Source organism: Periophthalmus magnuspinnatus, chromosome 14 (assembly GCF_009829125.3).
Source record: "Periophthalmus magnuspinnatus isolate fPerMag1 chromosome 14, fPerMag1.2.pri, whole genome shotgun sequence".
NCBI lineage: Eukaryota > Metazoa > Chordata > Actinopteri > Gobiiformes > Gobiidae > Periophthalmus > Periophthalmus magnuspinnatus.
In genome coordinates, this window is record NC_047139.1 from 32,166,478 (window position 1) to 32,184,031 (window position 17,554).

The window sequence follows — 17,554 nt, forward strand, 5'->3', positions numbered from 1 at the left end:
TGTTGGCTACTGCTCATATTCTTATGTGCTGTTGATTCGACATAGAAAACTCCACTCAAACGGAAATTTATGCTTTATATAACGCGAAGCAACAGAAGCGGATTTTGGGGAACCAGACCCGTGGGCGGCTGGGTGGCGTCCGTCTGAGTGAGGTAAAAGAGGAGATTTTTCATCACTTAAGCCCAAATAAAATCCCAAGACATGGCGTTTGAAAGTCAGGTATAGCCACACGCATGGACGTTTATACATGGGCAGTCAGAACCACTTCCACCTTTACCTCTCGGACCACTCTCCTCGTCTAACCAGTTGATATTTTTGGGGGGGTGGCAAGTCAGTAAAAAGTGAGAAGCGCATGACACAGTGGTGAAGTCCTCGAGGCGCACACTGACTGAATGAGTCCATCTGTAGCCGCGGCTCGCACCCCCGAAAAGCCCCACAGCCCTGCACAGTTGACGCGGACTGCCCGATCAGCGCCTCGGCCAGTGCGTCTCGCCGTGTGAAGCATCCGAGCAGCAGCGGAGGAGGAGGCGGTAGGGGCGGCGAAGAGCAGGGCTTTTCACCGCAGCCAGGTAACGCATTGCCGCTGCTGCACCTGTTGTGACCGGCGGAGGTGTGAGAAGGCGAGTGCGTGTGGTAATTGTTATGCCTTTTGCCTTCCTACAGCATGAACTCGATCTGTGTTTCAGTAATGGCTGACGACAATACGTTTGGTCATTTGCATTCATAAAACACTGAAATGTCACTATGGGTTTTGTGCGCATTTGGTGTAAGAACATAACCCTTGTTGGTCCATTTGAATAAGCTGCGTTTGGCGAGGCACTTCAAAGTATCCTATGTGTTAAGAGCACTACTGTTGCCTGGACACAATGTGGCAAACGAGCTTATGAAGTGCAAATTTCTGCTGCCATTCTGCTTAAGCACCAGATAGACCTCCCCCAATCACTGTAGCTGAAAAAAATATCCATTTGAGGGAAATGAAAATACATTTTATGGACTAACGACATGGATTTATTTAAAAAGTGCAACAGAACACCACGCCAGTCTATACGGGGATATCTGAGAGGGGCCTTGCTGTTGCATGACAGGTGTGTTGTGAGTAGGTGTGATATCGGTGATTATAGGTCCATATCTCACTGCTATAAGTGTAAGTGGCACAGTAATTGGCTCAACACGCAGCAGGAGGCCTGGATCTCCGTCATCATCACTCTGATCCTGCATCAAGAGGCAATGTACTGACTATATGTGACATGTGACTTTATAAGTCATAAAACAGCTGTTTAGGCGTATTGGGCCTGGGAATTATGTATAAATAAATGTCCATCTCCTTATATAGCTGCCGTTGTTTGAAGACTAGATTATGTACTTAGTGCATATTTTAACCCACATCAGAAGACTTCAACCTTGATCTTGATTATTTCACAATACGTGGACAAATACTTTACAAGTTACTGCGTTGAAATCTGTTGTTAACAAATGCAGATATATATGTTAGCTGAGACTGAAGTGAATGATTATATACATTTACATTAAGTTTGCATTTAATCTATAAGAATAATTCAATACTGCACACAAATAAAGCTGATATTTGTGCAGGCAAGATTATCAGGTTGAGAGTCACCTTGCAAAGTCTCAATATAATGATTTGAAAATCAAATATATTGTATCTGAATAATGTCCAACACTGGCCTCTAGTGGTATTTCCATCACATTTATTTATTTATTTATTTATGTATTTATTTATTTATTTATTTATTTATTTATTTATTTATTTATTTATTTATTTATGTTTTAATTAAATTATTTGACTGATAAGTCTCCAAAAAGCTTTTATGTCTCCAAAAAGCTTTTTAAATTTAAAGGTCAAGTCCATTGCATGTCTTTTATTCATCAAGTAGTTCTATAAACAAACCTTGTATTTACATTGTTACAGTGAAATTAGTGTATTTTAGTGTCAGTCTCAGGAAGGGCATCTGGTCTAGATACTATACCAAATTATATGGTGCTTGGTGACAGATGAGTCATGTTGCAGCACCAGATGGGAAAAGCAGAAAGGAAAGAAGAAAACTGCTTATACATAACTCAGAAATATACATTTTAAGATGTTTTACGACACAGTACACTCAGTAACATTTAAACTTCAGACAAATCCCCAATAATCCATAAAAAACATTCCCTCCGCCTTCTGTCCACTGCAGTAGGGTGCATATTGCTGTTGATAAATGGAATCTGGAACAATATCAAGCCTCAATTGTGTTAACTCTCATTGCCAGATGCTCCAAAACTTCACCACTATAAACCAATGTCCGACTCAGTGACACACACTGCCAAGAGTCCCACACACTATTTGAGAGGGAGGCAGTGGTCCATCTTTGTACAACTAGACAGCGCTAACGTCTCGGATATGTTTATGAGCTTGGGAGAAACTGTGCGCTCCTCTCCTCTGCAGACATAGACTTCATGGGTGGCCAGTACTTTCTGACAAGCAACGTGAGCTCCAGCTAAAACCATTTTTGGAGTTTTTGAACCGTCCTGGGAGCATCGTCGCTTCACTGATTTCAGATTTTAAGGTGCTGCGACCTGAAGCGACGTCTATGGATGTCCTAGAGGAGTTGTTTTTGGAGTCCAGATGTGCGGGGTAAGGGAGATGGGGTAGCGGACGGTGGGGGCTGGTTGTATGCGTGGTGCAGGTATGTCCAAGGTTACTCAGGCAATGTCATGCTGTCTGAGCTAATATGAAAGGACAGCGGGCGATTTCAATCAATCTAATAGCGTGTATTATTGGTTTAGCCATTAACTTTGATATTGCAACCTGTGCTGTCATATTCTTGCTTGTACATATTGATGTATTGAACGAGAAGTGGAGATGAAATGTGTTGTTTTTGTCTATATAATTTGGCCTTGAGGTCTTTAAATTGAAGTATGACAAATTGCTATTGTGGTTACATTGCTGGTTGTGATTGTGTGTCTGTTTGACAGTGCTGCCAAATAACTCAGATTTGATCCTCCATAAACAAAAGCATTAACTAATTTGTAGTTTTATCTACAAGAACCAGATCATATGAAGGCAGTCTTGGATGAAGTTTAATCATTGCAATTTGCATATTTGGATAAGCAACAGTGTGCATACCATACCTTTTAGAAGTTTTGTATGAATCTAGGTTTTGTTGTTTTAATACAGCCATTTTGTGAAATCAGTTTTCTTCATATGCGTTTTTCGGGAATAAAAAAAAAAAAAAAAGTTGTGACTGTTGGCTGGGCTGTGCTGTTAATGCGTTTGGGTCTGTGGGGACAGAGGGAGGTGAGGAAGCAACACCATCATCCTCTCTTTCTCACAGTTTGTATGGTGTGAGTTCAGTATCCTCTGACAGGGACACAAGCAGAACTACAAAAACGATTAAAGAATGACAAAAGAAGGACAAAATGCAAACTAATCAAAGAATGTAGTCCAAAAGCAAATAAATGCACGCCAGTGAATCTAAAGACAACATATCACTTTAGACGTATATAACAATGTCAGTTCTGTACTGAAACAGAAGGGTACACAAGTGAGACAGCTCTTTGTAATAGTCCCATGGCTAGATAAATAGATAGTTGGACACACAAAGAAGCAAATGATCTTGGAAACAAACACATATACCTCATATATTTGATGTTTTGCCCTCATTCGTGTGTTAATGTACATTAAAGATAATAATAATAATAATAATAATAATAATAATAATAACTGCAAGCAGTGATAAAGGCCCTCGCCACCCCTTGCGACAGTGGGGTAAAGGCCACAGTGAATATCCTGCCTTTCGTTCCCGCTTACATCGCCCCTCCCCCCAAAATCAGCGACTGAGTAATACTACTCCATTAATTCCAATGAGACCATTTATGACATTGTCACGCCTGAACGGTTGGAAATAAAGGTATGTCTTCATTGGCTTTTTTGTTTAGTATGATGAGAGGAATATGTGTACCAAATTTCAGTGGTCTATGACAAAGTAATTATTTTTCATCCCTGTTAACCAAAACCCATGTATTTCAAAGAGAAATGTCAGACGTTGTCATGGCAACACCTTTGAAAATAGAGGTATGGTGTCATTGACTTTTTTGTTCAGTATAGGAATAGGGATGTCCATGCCAAATTTCAAATGTTTACCTGTTGACCTGTGTAAATTGTATATCTATGTGTTCAGATCAACATTTTGAAAAAAAAAAGTATATTCATGCCGGGAAATAGGACACTAAAAGTGTGAGTTACATGCAATTAAAAACTTTTAAAAATAGCTTTTTTCTTTGCAGGCCAGCCACACCCACATTTTATTACTTACAAAATTCCAAGAGAGTAGCCTATAATCCCACATGGGTCTAGTTAATTGTGACCATTTTGGAAGTTTCTTGAATGAAAATCCATGGCGTAAAAAATCCAAATGTGAGAGGTAAAATTTTGAAAAAATTAGGTTATATACAATAGCCGACTTCCTGTAGGGTTTAGGGTGGGGTCATAATATAATTTTTTACTTGGCTTGACATGTTCTATGTTTGTACCAAATTTCATTTGTCTATGATGAAAAAGGTCTCTCATTGCCATAATGTATTTTGATTTTTGAGTCATTTTGATTCGTAAATTTTTTTGCACATAAAAATACAAAATTTTTTGTCAATCTTGAATTTTAGGCCATAGTTGGATGAGTGTAGAGCATCTATTTAGTCTACAACAAAGTGCAGTACTCTGAACCTATTTCATTTCAATGACACATTTATTATGTTACCACGGTAACATAGTTGCAGATAGAGGTATGTTCTCATTGGCTTTTTTGTTCAGTTTGCCAAGCCAAATGTCCATGCCCAATTTCAAATGTTTACGTCAAAGTAATTTTTTTGGTCCAATTCAAAAGTTCAAGGGGGCGCTGTGGAGCAAAAAAAAATTCTGCCATATGTAAATTGTATATCATTTCATGCAGATCAAGATTTTTAACAAAATGTATATTAATGCTGGGAAATAAGACACTGCATGCGTGAATTATGCGCACTTTAGCACTTCAAAATATTGTTTTTTTTTCTTTGATTGCTCCCATATTTTATGATGTAGAAAAATCTAAGACAGTTCCCTATATTCCCACATCGGGCTGTTTCATTCTGACCAATTTGCAAGTTTCTTGAATCAAAATCCATGGTGCAAAAAATCCAAATGTGAGAGGTAAAATTTTGAAAAAATGGGGTTCCGCCCACAATGGTCGACTTCCTGTAGGGTTTAGGGTGGGGGTCATAATATATATTTTTTACTTGTCTTGACATGTTCTATGTTTGTACCAAATTTCATTTGTCTATGATGAAAAAGGTCTCTCATTGCTGTAATGTATTTCAAATTTTAAGGTGGCGCTATTGAGTCATTTTGAAACATTAATTTTTTTGAACATCAAAATAATAAATTTTTCACCAAACCTTGAATTTTGGGTCCAATAAACTTGACTTTTCGTTAACGTTCAGGGGGTCAAAAGTGGCTTCAATCTGGCCACCAAAATAATAATAATAAGAAGAAGATGAATAATAATAATGGAAACACATTTTCCACCCATTATTTTTTCTCCTAAACCATAACAGCTAGAGTCATGTGACTTTCTCACATTGTGCCCCATCCCAAATAAGGCCCCTGTGAATTTTTTCACAGGTCCACGACAAATCAATTGTCTTTTGAAGACGGCGCCAGAGAGCCATTTTGTGAGCGAGTGCCTTGATTTGCATATCATTGCGTTCAGCTCACAAATGTGCATAAACGCTGTATTAGCGTTTTCCCAACAAAAAATGTGTGAAAGTAAAATGTTTTTTTAAATATTCAAAAATTTGCGAGTTTGTTGAAAATTCACCTTGACCACACCCAAAGTCATATTCAAAATGTAATTGATAATCTTTAATCACACATATGTTTAGTGGGATTTAACCAAATTTGAAGCTTTTGTGATGAAAACTGTGCGAGGAGTTGTCCTAAATGCGAGGGTGTGCACTTTTGTCATTTCCGGGTTTGATCCAATATGGCCGACTTCCTGTACATTTAGGGCTTGACTTGACTTGACTTTACTTTATTGTCCCCGGGGTGAGATTCCTTTCCACATACACAGAGCACGTCTGACATATACACAGATAAACACCAAACATCACACTCACATAAACATACATTACAAAAACAGACATTATGCCTCAGTGGGGCCTGTTGTTTAAGAAAGCAATGGCCGCCGGGATCAGGCTTGTACCAAACCGTGTCCTCCTGCACCTGATCGCCCTGTACCTCTGTCTTGAGGGCAGAGGGATTAGATGGTCCTGGAGAGGGTGAGTGGCGTCTTGTGTTATGGCAAGTGCGAAGCGTCCAATAGCCTGATTATTTAGATCTGTGAGATTGGGTGTGGGGAGTCCTTTGATTTTAGCAGCTATGTGGGGCCATAATATCATTTTTGTCATGTCCTGAGATTTCCTATTTTTTGATGTGAGTTTCGGATTTTTGCGTTGACGTTTTTCCGAGTCGGGCTCCCTTTGGCCCCATGAAAATTAAAGTTTGAGGGGGCGCTACTGAGTCGTCTTTCGTTATTTTTTCTTGGGGTCTTTTGTGACAATTAGAGCTTGTCGAGTTCTAATTTTTGACACCACTCACTGCCATATCGGGGCGTGTTTACTATTTGATTTTTGCCATTTTCCATGCTCCGGACACGGTTTTAATGAGTCCCTCGCCGGGACGTTGTCCCAGGCTCGGGCCTAATAATAATAATATAGGCATTTAGTCTTCTGTGACCACTGTAGTGTGGACTTAAAACTGGACTCCCTGGAGCTGCTCTGACCTCTGGGTTCAAAGAGCCACAGACGCACCTCTCTCATTCACTGCTTTCATCTCTCCGTCTGTCTTCCACCTCTCCTCCTACTCGCTCCCTGTCTATCTGTATATCACGCTATAGCTATCTACTGCAGTTGCTGCTCTGGGTTTTATCACATAGAGTTTTTCTTCAAAATCTGTCCTTGTCAGCACCAATATCACTCCATTAAGAAGACGTTTTTCCAAATATGGGATAAGACATTGACAGTATATTGAGGATTTTGAATGTTGCGGGGGTTTTTAGGGTTTTTTTTTTTTTTGTTTTCTTTAGTTTGGGGATGAATACGCTATAGGTTTTGCCACCTAGTCTCTTTGTTGGAGTCTTTACTGACACCTTGTGCCTGAAGTTCATATATTTGACTTTATCTCTCAATAGAACTCATTCAAGGACATAAATGAGTGGTCATTTGATTGTTTACCTATCCTGCAATGCTGGGAAAACATGTCAGCAGTAATGCAGTGATTTATTTGTAATCACATTTATTGACACTATGTGGACGCACTTCTGTCTTCCTTGAACCCATCTTGACAATGATACTAATTAAATATGTATCAACTAACAAAAGTAAGGTAAGCGACAATGATTTGTCCATTATGGCGGTGACAGAAGCTCAGTTGGTATAGTGTTTGTCCACTGACATAAACACCATCAGTAGTGCAGTCAGCAATTCTAGCCCCCCAAACGGATATTGTCATTGTGCCCTTGGGCAAAACATTTAATCCACCTCGCCCCCAGTGTCTGTGTACTCTGGTGTATGTATGCGTGTGTGAATGGGTGAGTGGTTCATTGATGTAAAAAAGCCTTGAGTGCCTTAAAGGTGGAAAAGTGCTATATAAAAATGCAACCATTTACCATTTATGGTAATATAGCAGTGTTGTAAGAGTAAGAACTGCAGCAGAATAAGTAAACTGAATAAAAATAACCCCGGAAGCTTCAAGCTGAACAATAGGTGACAATGTAAATGTATCATATGAACAATAATAAACCCCAGGTAAAGCAAAAACACAACATTTATGACCTTTGATTAGATATATGTGTTTGAATTTGATTTGTTTCAGCAAGTGTATCTCATGGGAACAATTTTGTGAGCAGATGAACTGTTAAAATGTGTTCCCGTGTTAATTTTGTATCATATGTCTCATTAATTTCTGTACTGATTCAATAATTGTTAGTTACATTTGTCAGAGTATGAGAAATTGATGCATTTCATCCCACTGCAGCCTATTCATTACATGTTAATCACCAATGCGGTCCTGAAATGTGTATCTATAATGTATTCATAATCATTTAGAAAGGAATTGCACACACGGCGACCAGCACATAAATATTTGCATATTCCCAACATGTTTGCCCAAGTGATTGTACATGCATGCATTCCTGTAGGCCCGTAAACTAATGTAAAATAGGGGAAATCAAACCCAGTTGGCTGTCTATAACCTCTCCATAGAAATATATGCATAAATTAAATGTAACAGGTACTCTGAAATATCTCATTACATCACACAGCCTGTCAGTGAACGGTGACACTATCATTATATGACAGTTATAACTTCAATCCCGGTCGAAGCTAGTCATTAAGTCTATTATTAAAATGGCATGCTGCTTTCTGTCTCTTAAATCAGCCCCTTGCCATTTTTGACAACATTTTTAGCCCTTGAATCTTGCTAAAAAGGACAGCAGGGGCATCTTTCAAATCTCATGCTGGGTAAAATTGTAGAATTATTTAAGAGATTTATTTTTATCGTTATAAAATTTCGGCATTTTCATTGTTATGGATGATGTCAATGATACATCATCACAGTTTTCACACTGTATAGGCTACTATTAGTAAATCCAGTCACTACTGTAGTTTTGGTTCAGAATCCTGTAATGTTCCACAGAATGGCCTTATACATATTTATAGGCGACAGTAGCTCACCTGGTTTGTCCATTGACCCAAAGGTTGGTGGTTTGAATCTCGCTCTCGTAACAACTGACAGTGGGACCAAAGATTTATAGGTCACTAGAATGGGTTTGAGTTGTGAGACATGGAACGTAGGGTGGATGCGGAGGGAAGGAGGCAGCTGAAGGCGTACTGCAGATGGACTGATGATTTTGGTGATTTTGAAGGGGCCCAAGAAGCAAGGAGAGACTTTGCGTGAGTCTGTTCTGAGCGGGATATTTTTTTTGATGAAAGCCAAACTGACTGCTCTGACTGATGTTGGGGAGCGGGAGTACGGTGTCTGTCTGCAGCTGCCTTCATCCTGGCCTTTTTATTTGATGGAATAGTGGAGGCTGGTACCATAGCGAGGCTTGAAAAGGGGATAAGCCGGTAGCAGGCTTAGCAGGCTACTCACCAGGAGAGTATTCGATCCACGGCAGGGGTTAGAGGAAACCACACAATGTAGGGCTGTCTCTAGGTCCTGGTTCGCACACTCGGTTTGTCCGTTGGTCTGGGGGTGAAAGCTGGAGGTAAGACTCACTGATGCACCCAGGCTCTCACAAAAGGAGCGACAAACTTGTGATGTGAATTGAGTCCCGTGGTCGGACACTATATCCACCATAATTCCATGCAGTCGGAATAGATGGTTGATTATGTGATTTGCGGTGTCCTTGGCAGTCAGGAGTTTCAGCGACGAAATGGGCTGCTTTGGAGAACCGGTCAACGATTGTGAGAATGACTGTGTTACCTTGAGAAGATGGAAGACCAGTCACGAAGTCCACTGCCACGTGAGACCAAGGGTGCTTCAGAACAGGCAGCAGGTAGAGCAGGCCGGAGGGCATCAAGTGGTAGGCTTTGCTCCTGGCACACACCTGGCATGCCAACATGTACACCCTAGCATCTCTGTCATTCGCGGGCCACAAAGAACAATCCAGCACCCAAGGGTGAAGAGGGCGGATAATACCAGCGGCAAGGGAGTCCCAAATATATTGTTCGATAGTCTCCCTTTCCGGTTTGGAGAGATTATAGAGGCAACTGGAAGGCAAGGGAGCACTGGGCAGGAGGTCGATACACACAGTTGTATGGTCTGTGGGGAAGAAGAGCCGGCGCCCGACTTTTACTAAAAACATCCCTTAAGTCACGGTATTCACTCAGCACAGAGGAGAGGTTTGTTCGGAGGGCGACTGGAGTATGAGTTGGCACTCCCTACTGGAGACAGAGCAGATTGCAAGCAGTTCGCATGGCAAACAGGACTCTACTCCAACACTTTCCCCCTAGCCCAGTCAAATTTGGGGTTGTGAGCTAGGGGTCACCCAGAATAAGCTGCGTAGTGGGAGCAGAAATTACATAGAAGCGCCTGTTTTTATGGTGATTCCTGGAAAAGACTAAGGTATGTATGTAATAATAATATGCGTAACCCTGGCCAGTAGCCTCCCATTAAGAGCCAGGGCTGTGAGTGGTTGTTTAAGAGGCTCCAAACCTACCCCCAACTGTTCGGCCACCTGCTGGTCTAGGAAGTCCTCTTACAGGTAGGGTGACCGGGTGACAGTTCTAACGAGACAAGGTAGTCTATTATGCTTCTTCTCTGGGATGTGTTGCTGATCCACCAGTACTCCCAGTCCTACTGATGGGCGCCCCCTTTTGGCTGAACCGGGCAAGTTGTGGGGAAGTGACCCTGCCTTCCATAATACAGGCACTCACCAGCCTGGCAGTGTCGCAGAAGCTCCTCTGCAGTCAGATGCGCTCGACCCAGCTGTATTGGCTCCTCTGGGGGTGCCGCTGGGGGCAGGTTGACTCGTGGTGAAGGGGTGGGGAGGTTCAAGATCCAGGCCGGCGAGCAGTATATCTCCCTCTGGCAGCTCTGCATCCGATTGTCGATATGGTTCGCAAAGATTTTAGGTCAGGTGGGTCATCTTGAGAAACCAGTTCACCCTTTAATTTGTCACTTAGTCCTTTCACGAAGACAACCTTAAGTGCGCTGTCCGTCCAATCCACCTCCACTGCCAGTGTTCAAAACTCGATGGTGTAATCTGCCATAGACCTGAATCCCTGAACTAGACTTAATAGGTGGAGAGAGGTGTCAGCTTGATAGTGCGGGTGATCGAAAACTAGTTTAAACTCTCCCGCAAACCCATCAAAAGTCACATGGTCTAACGCAGCCTCTGCCCACTGGAGTGCTCTCCCCCTCAGTAATCCACACATGTACCGTATCTTTGCAGCGTCTGATGTAAAACAGGCTGGAGGTTGTTGAAACATGGAAGAGGATTGAAAAAGAAAGCCCCAACAGAGGCTGGGCTGACCTGATTATGGGTCTGGATCGGTGACTCTCAATTCCAGGTTGTCCTGGAGACGACGACTGTGGTGGCGGTAGCTGAAGGCAGGGAAGGGAGCAGAGTGGAGACCTGGTTGGAGAGCTGGGTAATTTGCTGGCTCAGGGTGTGGTTACATTCAAGCAAGGTTCGGATAGTTTGTTCGTGTTGCCCAATGATGACTCCGTGATGTGAAAACGCCCAGTGTAGCGTTTGATCCGGCCCCGAGTCTGATTGGTCCATGTTGGCCAGATCGTTCTGTTGTAACGACTGACAGGGGGAGCAAAGAGTAAGGTGAAAAATTTAACATGGTTTATTTACAGAAAATATAATGCAAATGGAGGTAGATGGATCAGACAGTTGAGAGCAGGGTTGTTTGCAGCAGTCTTTGAGTGGGTTGTGGGCAGCGGAGTCAGAGATGAGGTAGCCTGTACTGGTCAAGGTGAACTGGGTTGGAAGATGTGAGGTTTGTAGCGATTGTGGAGAGTTGGGTCAGAGGCAGAGGAGCTGATCAGGTCCAGAGAGCGGGATCTGGTGAGGAACAAGAAATATCCAACTGAGTGCAAAGTTAAAAATGCGAAACATGAGACTGAGCCAAGCAGAGCTGTACCATTATTGATATGTGGACGAGTGTCAGGTCCACAGTCCCTTTGTTCTCCCCAGGTGCAGCTTGATTACGGATTGAGTTGCAGGTGTACATGGGAGGAGCCAGAATTTCTGCCCAGCTCCAGGCTCTAACACAGAAGGGAGGGGGAGAACAACACAAGAAAGACAGGACAGACTGGGTTCTTGACATTGACATAAACATCATTGGTAGAGCAGGTTGGCAGCGTGATTCCAGCTCCCATTTCCAGCTTTGAAAACTACTCAACATGTCATTGTTTATTTTGTGAGTCATACTTTAACACAGCAAAGATGAAGCCAGTGGTCTAGTTTATTAATGCCATTTAGGTTTCGTTTAGCTTCAAATTGGCTATTTCCATCAGACTCTTCGAGATTATTAGGACTTGATGTGTAAAAACAGTGAGGCAGAATCACAGCAATCTGCACCCTGTGATGTTGAAAGACATGCAATTTTCATTTAGTAGAGCCCAGCCTCACATCTCACTAACAGCATGCTTTAGTTGCACAATCTAGTCAGGTCTCGCAAAAGGAGGAATTTTGTTGATTATTATGTTCACCAAAGCCAATTAATTTAATGATTTGTTGTGAATCATACACAGGCTTTTTAAAATAACATGACATTTTGAAGAGATCAAGATTTATTTGAATGCTTGTCCTGGGCTGCTCCTGGTTTGGTCCTGGTTTGGTCTTCCCCAGACCTGGTTTGGTTCCAGTTTGGTCCCAGCTTGGTTCCCTATTTGTTCCTGGTTTCATCCTGGCTGGATCCTGGTTTGGTCCTGATAAAGACTTGATTTACTGTAGTTCTAGTCCTGATTATTCCTGGTATTTAGTCCCAGTGTAGTCCCTATTGTCGGAGTAGTTCCATTTATGGTTGGAGTTTTTTAAACCTGGTTCTAATCCTAGTCCATTTCCTTTTGATTTATTCTATTGATTTCCTTTTAACCTTATTTACCATGTACACAATTTTGATGATTTGTTAAATACTATTATTTTTATTCCCTCATTCAGTAGCTGTGTTGCATACAGTCTCAGCTCAATAATGTGAAAAGATTAATGATTTACTTTCCATCTTTCAATGTTTTCCTTCCAGTGTCATTCAGTCTCCTTCTGCACAGCCCAAAATTATATGTCGTTTCTTTCTGTATTGGTAGAAATGAAGTTGAACGTTGCCATGGTAACATCAATATAAGTTTTGAGTTTGCCCAGAGGTTAGTACATACCTACACCTGCAACAATGTGACATTTTTGGCAATATTTAAGGAGTAAAGAGCTCTCTTAATAATGCCCTCAAGGTTTGTATTGATAATGTATTTTTACATTTACATATATGGGCTGATATGTTGTCAGAAATGCGGGACCCAACTTTTTTCATAAATGGCACAAGACAGCAATCCTCACCACAGTCATAGTCAGATACAACAGAGGTGCTACTGGTTAACATTCAACTTGAGCGCAGCAGGTAGAAGGTTATTCTGATCCAGTTGTGTCTCTGGATACTCTCGCCAGCCACAGTCATTTGTCTATTTGTGATAGGAAGGGCATCTGGTCCAACTCCCTTAAATGTTAGCCTTACAGTTCCCACTACCAGCAACAGCATTACATATTCGCATTGTGTCCTTGTTTGATGTGTTATGTTACTACATGGATGCATAACAAAAGATAGATTAAACCAGGAGACTCTTGTAGTTCCAGTAGATGCATTGTAAGACCTGTCATCTGATTTGTTTGCTGTGGTGACCTAGGTGATTTGAATATGCATCTGGGACAACTTTAGGACCAGTAGCAGATGGTCTCAACCTTGACAGAAAGGTGTAAACTTCTGTCCCTTTAGGTCACAGCAAAATAAAAAATGATATATTAAGTTATGGTTGCAAGTTCCCGGTATTCAAAGTGATATAAAGTAGTTCGCACAGGAGGACAACGTTGAAGAAGGTCACAGGAGTAATCAGAATCCAGTGGTGCATGTAGAGATGTCAATTATGGTCAGTTATTTCATTAGTCGCACCATTATGAAATCACATTGCATGTAATTATCATGGTGTGACCAATAGGAGGAACATCTAAAGTGCTAATACACAGACTGCACATACATAATCACTAATTCACTTATACATATAACAGTAGCCTCATCCCAATTCAGTTTTCTCATCTCCTCAACTCCTTGATTCTTTGAGTCCTGAATTGTCAATCATGTATACTGAGTGTAGAGAACCAATTACAAATGTCTCTCTTTTGTATGACCCTCTCTCTACACTGGGCAGGATTTACTACAGAGGAATTGAGAAGTCAAGGAGACAAGGAGACAAGGAGGCAAGGAGACGAGACTGTAAACAGTAGCACCTGTATGACATTGTTGCAAAAGCCCATCTGTGTTTATATGCCCTACAGGTGGGGAATAATAACACGCTATCACTGTGTTGTGGTGGTCATCAGGTGCAAGTCCTCCACTTGTGTGTCTCTATGGAGGTTATTTGGCTAGTTTTTCATTTATTAAAAAAAAAAAAAGAAAGAAAGAAAGAAAAGAAAATCTGAGAGTCCCTTGGGCGACAGTAGCTCAGTTAGTAGAGTGTCCACGTGAACATCGTTGGTTGAGCGATCGGATCCACTGACCCACGGGTTGGTGGTGCAATTCCAGCTCCCACAGTTGAATGCTGTTGTGTCCTTGGTAAGACACTTAGCTCACCTTGCCCCTTGTGTCTGGTGTGGGAATGGGTGAGAATTAATTTTAGTTATATCCAGTTGAGAGAAAAACACATGTGTCTTACCCATCCACAAATGCATAAATCATTTCTGCCCAAAACCACAGTGCTGTCCTTTCCATCACACGCAAACAATTCAAATGGAGCTGCTCGAGCCGGTGAGTTTATGACCTCACAAAAATTGTGAGAATTCATCATGCTGGCAATGCTAACAAAAAGGGCCATAGTGCAAAAATTAAGTTTTTTTCATTTTTGTCATTTAATTTAAGATATTAAATAATGTGTTACATATTCATATAGACACAGCATATGTGAGATTTTTATTAAGCTGTTTTGGCTTAGGTGTTTCATTTGTTGTAACTTGTGTTGGTTAAACTGGTGGAGTTTCCTTTTCCCTCTAAAAATCAAATTCAAATTGACAATAAGTAACCAAATTGTGCAGAAGCAACATTAGCATTCTCGTAGTCCATTTTAACCATGTCCTATAAAATCTTACACTCTGCCTCTTAGTGTGAATGCTCCAAGAAACATCCATATATATTATTTTCTTTTTCTTTTCACTTGCTCGGCACAATGCTCCAGGGATCTCCTGCACTGTCTCTATGTCCTCACCTCAGCTCACCTCAGCTCGCTCTGCACCACAGGCGTCAATACTGAAGACTTTTGACCAGAGAGAACTAAAATGTGACAATGTATCTGTATCTATAAATATGATGATACTATAGATCTTTATTGTTTTGTTCAATTAGTGATGATAAAGAAGGATGCATCAATGTGGACAATACAAACAATGTGAGCTATAAAACATAAATGAAACATTCAAATGGGTCTATTTTTTCAATTATGTTACAGAATATGTATACAATATAAGAATAGTAACATTGTATAACAGTAATAATATAAGACATTCATGTTCATACAGATAGAAGAGCACAAAAAAACTCATTTATTTTCTTCATGTCAAGTCAAGTTGCATTATGTAACTTTTCTGGTGGATAAAATTACATTTCTCTTACCTCTTCTTTGAGTGACACATTGAGTTTAGTACTTGGCTCATTAATTCTGCAGAAATCTGTGATGTTTTTCCTCTCTTTTTTCCCATGCATGTTTCTGATCCACCTATCAATCACACCCATCTAATCAGATTCACCGGTGACCAGATTTACATCTTTGTAAAGTGTTGGAAAAAAGTGTATTCTAGAATGTACCCTGAACCTGAATGTACCCTTAGTCTTTAGAAATGATGTAGTAACCTAATTGTATTAGGTGATCTTAAAACCCTTTTAACATAGAAAGAAACGTTTATGCTTTATTATTATTATTATTATTATTATTATTATTATTATTATTATTATTATTATTATTATTATTTGCTTCCTTATGAAAATACATTGGAAAATACCCACATATTTGAATAAACCTGGGTGGATGGGTCTCAGTTGGACAGGCTTTATTGATGGCTAATATTTGCTCTTCTTGACATAACACATGTCCGCACACACAGCCCGATGAAGTGATGACAGCCGCCTGATATCAAGATAGAAACCACAAGAAAGATCGCTCGATAAAATCTCATGATTGAATAGCCTGCTATTTATCTGAACAATAACAGTGGAATATATTTTTATGAGACAGCCTTGAATTATGAAGAGATTACATAATTTGTCAGTGTGGCATGAGGAGACAGAGGCAGATTCTCTAGAAATGAAAGGGAGAAAGATGGGAGTACAATGTGCGGGTTTCTAAATAGGGCTTCAGACAGCACTAGGGATTTAACATACGCACATGGGCAGACAGGAACCTCACTTAGCATCAGAGTTAATGTAGACATACTAACGCTGCATTGGAGAGAGGATGTTGTCAGGATAAAGCACATTCAGTTTTAATGATGTTTAGGTATATTGTCAGGGGATTAACCTAACTATTTGACTGCTATGAATATATGGCAGATAATACAATGATAAAATGTCATCTTATATGTAACTTACTCCTCATTCTGTTCCACTGTGGCTATAGCAAAACATTTGACTCTACTAACAAGATTTGGCATGCAATTATTAGCAATGGATGCCATCCTTGACTTAGCTTGTCTTTCATATTGTGTTCATACAGAAATGTGTCCTCTGCATTAGGCATGTGACGATATTGAAATTTTACTTTAAATCAGCAAATTTGATAATTATCATTTAAATCTTCTGATTTATAAGTTCCATGTTTAAGGAACTCTTTTAGTATGGTACTTTGTTATCAGTGAAAACAACAACAGTGTAGCAGAGAATATTCTGGATGAGCAGGGCCGTCAACTGACATTTGGGTGTCCGGGACAAGAAGTCTCACATGGGCCCCCCTAATACAAATTAACAGGAAGAGCGTCCAATTCTGGGCTGCTAACCCTAAGCCCTTAGGTTTTTTTCTGTACATTCTAGTGATATAATGGCCATTATCTTTGTTGGCGATTATCACGATTATACAAAAAGTCCCATGAATGATTATTGTCAACCCTTTCTCTACTCTGCATTTGACCCATCCTTCATTAAAATGCAAACCTGTCAGGAGCAGGTGGCGAACCATCTTAAAGTGAGGCATAGTCATTGCAAAAAAAATGTGGATTGTTAGTCAATTGTTTATTTTGTGCAGTTATTCTCTTAAAGGTGTACATTTTCTTGTCTGGGTCTGCCACCTACCTATTTCCATGGACAAATTATTAGGTTGCCTGGAATGTTCCACAGTATATGTCCACCTTGCATTTGTTTTTATGGCCAAAAAAAACCAAAACTTCAAATGCATGCATTCTTACTTTTTAATTTTGTCTTCAGGGAGAAGATGCCGTTCCACCATGTGCGGGCTGGCTTGCTCTATCCAGACAACTACCTGAGCAACTCCCTGGCCGAGGGCAATGAATCCTTCCAGCTCACCAGTATCTCCACTGAGGAGCTGAAAGGTGAGTGCACTCTCCTCTGCCCCCTGACCCATGAATACTGTCCCGTGTGAAGAAGTGAGAGAGGAGGGAAGAAGGAGGGAGGTACTGGCAATTAATGTTACGCTGCTAGAACAATTCAGTTACAATAGTCCAATTCTCGTGGGGAGAGGTTTTCCCATTTAGCTCATCACTCAATGCTTGACTGGCTGCATTGCTTTCCAATTATGTTTCAG

At 40.7% G+C, this 17,554-nt stretch overlaps 1 protein-coding gene across 1 annotated transcript in view; it reads left to right on the forward strand.

Moving 5' to 3' along the window:
• Window positions 1-517: 517 nt before the first annotated feature.
• The window catches only part of caln2 (calneuron 2), a 63,651-nt gene continuing 46,614 nt past the window's right edge, over window positions 518-17,554 (forward strand). The window contains exons 1-2 of the mRNA XM_033979008.2: window positions 518-569; window positions 17,218-17,342. Of these exons, the coding sequence (XP_033834899.1) occupies window positions 17,225-17,342 (118 nt within the window). The 5' untranslated portion in view covers window positions 518-569; window positions 17,218-17,224. The remainder of the gene's footprint in view (window positions 570-17,217; window positions 17,343-17,554) is intronic.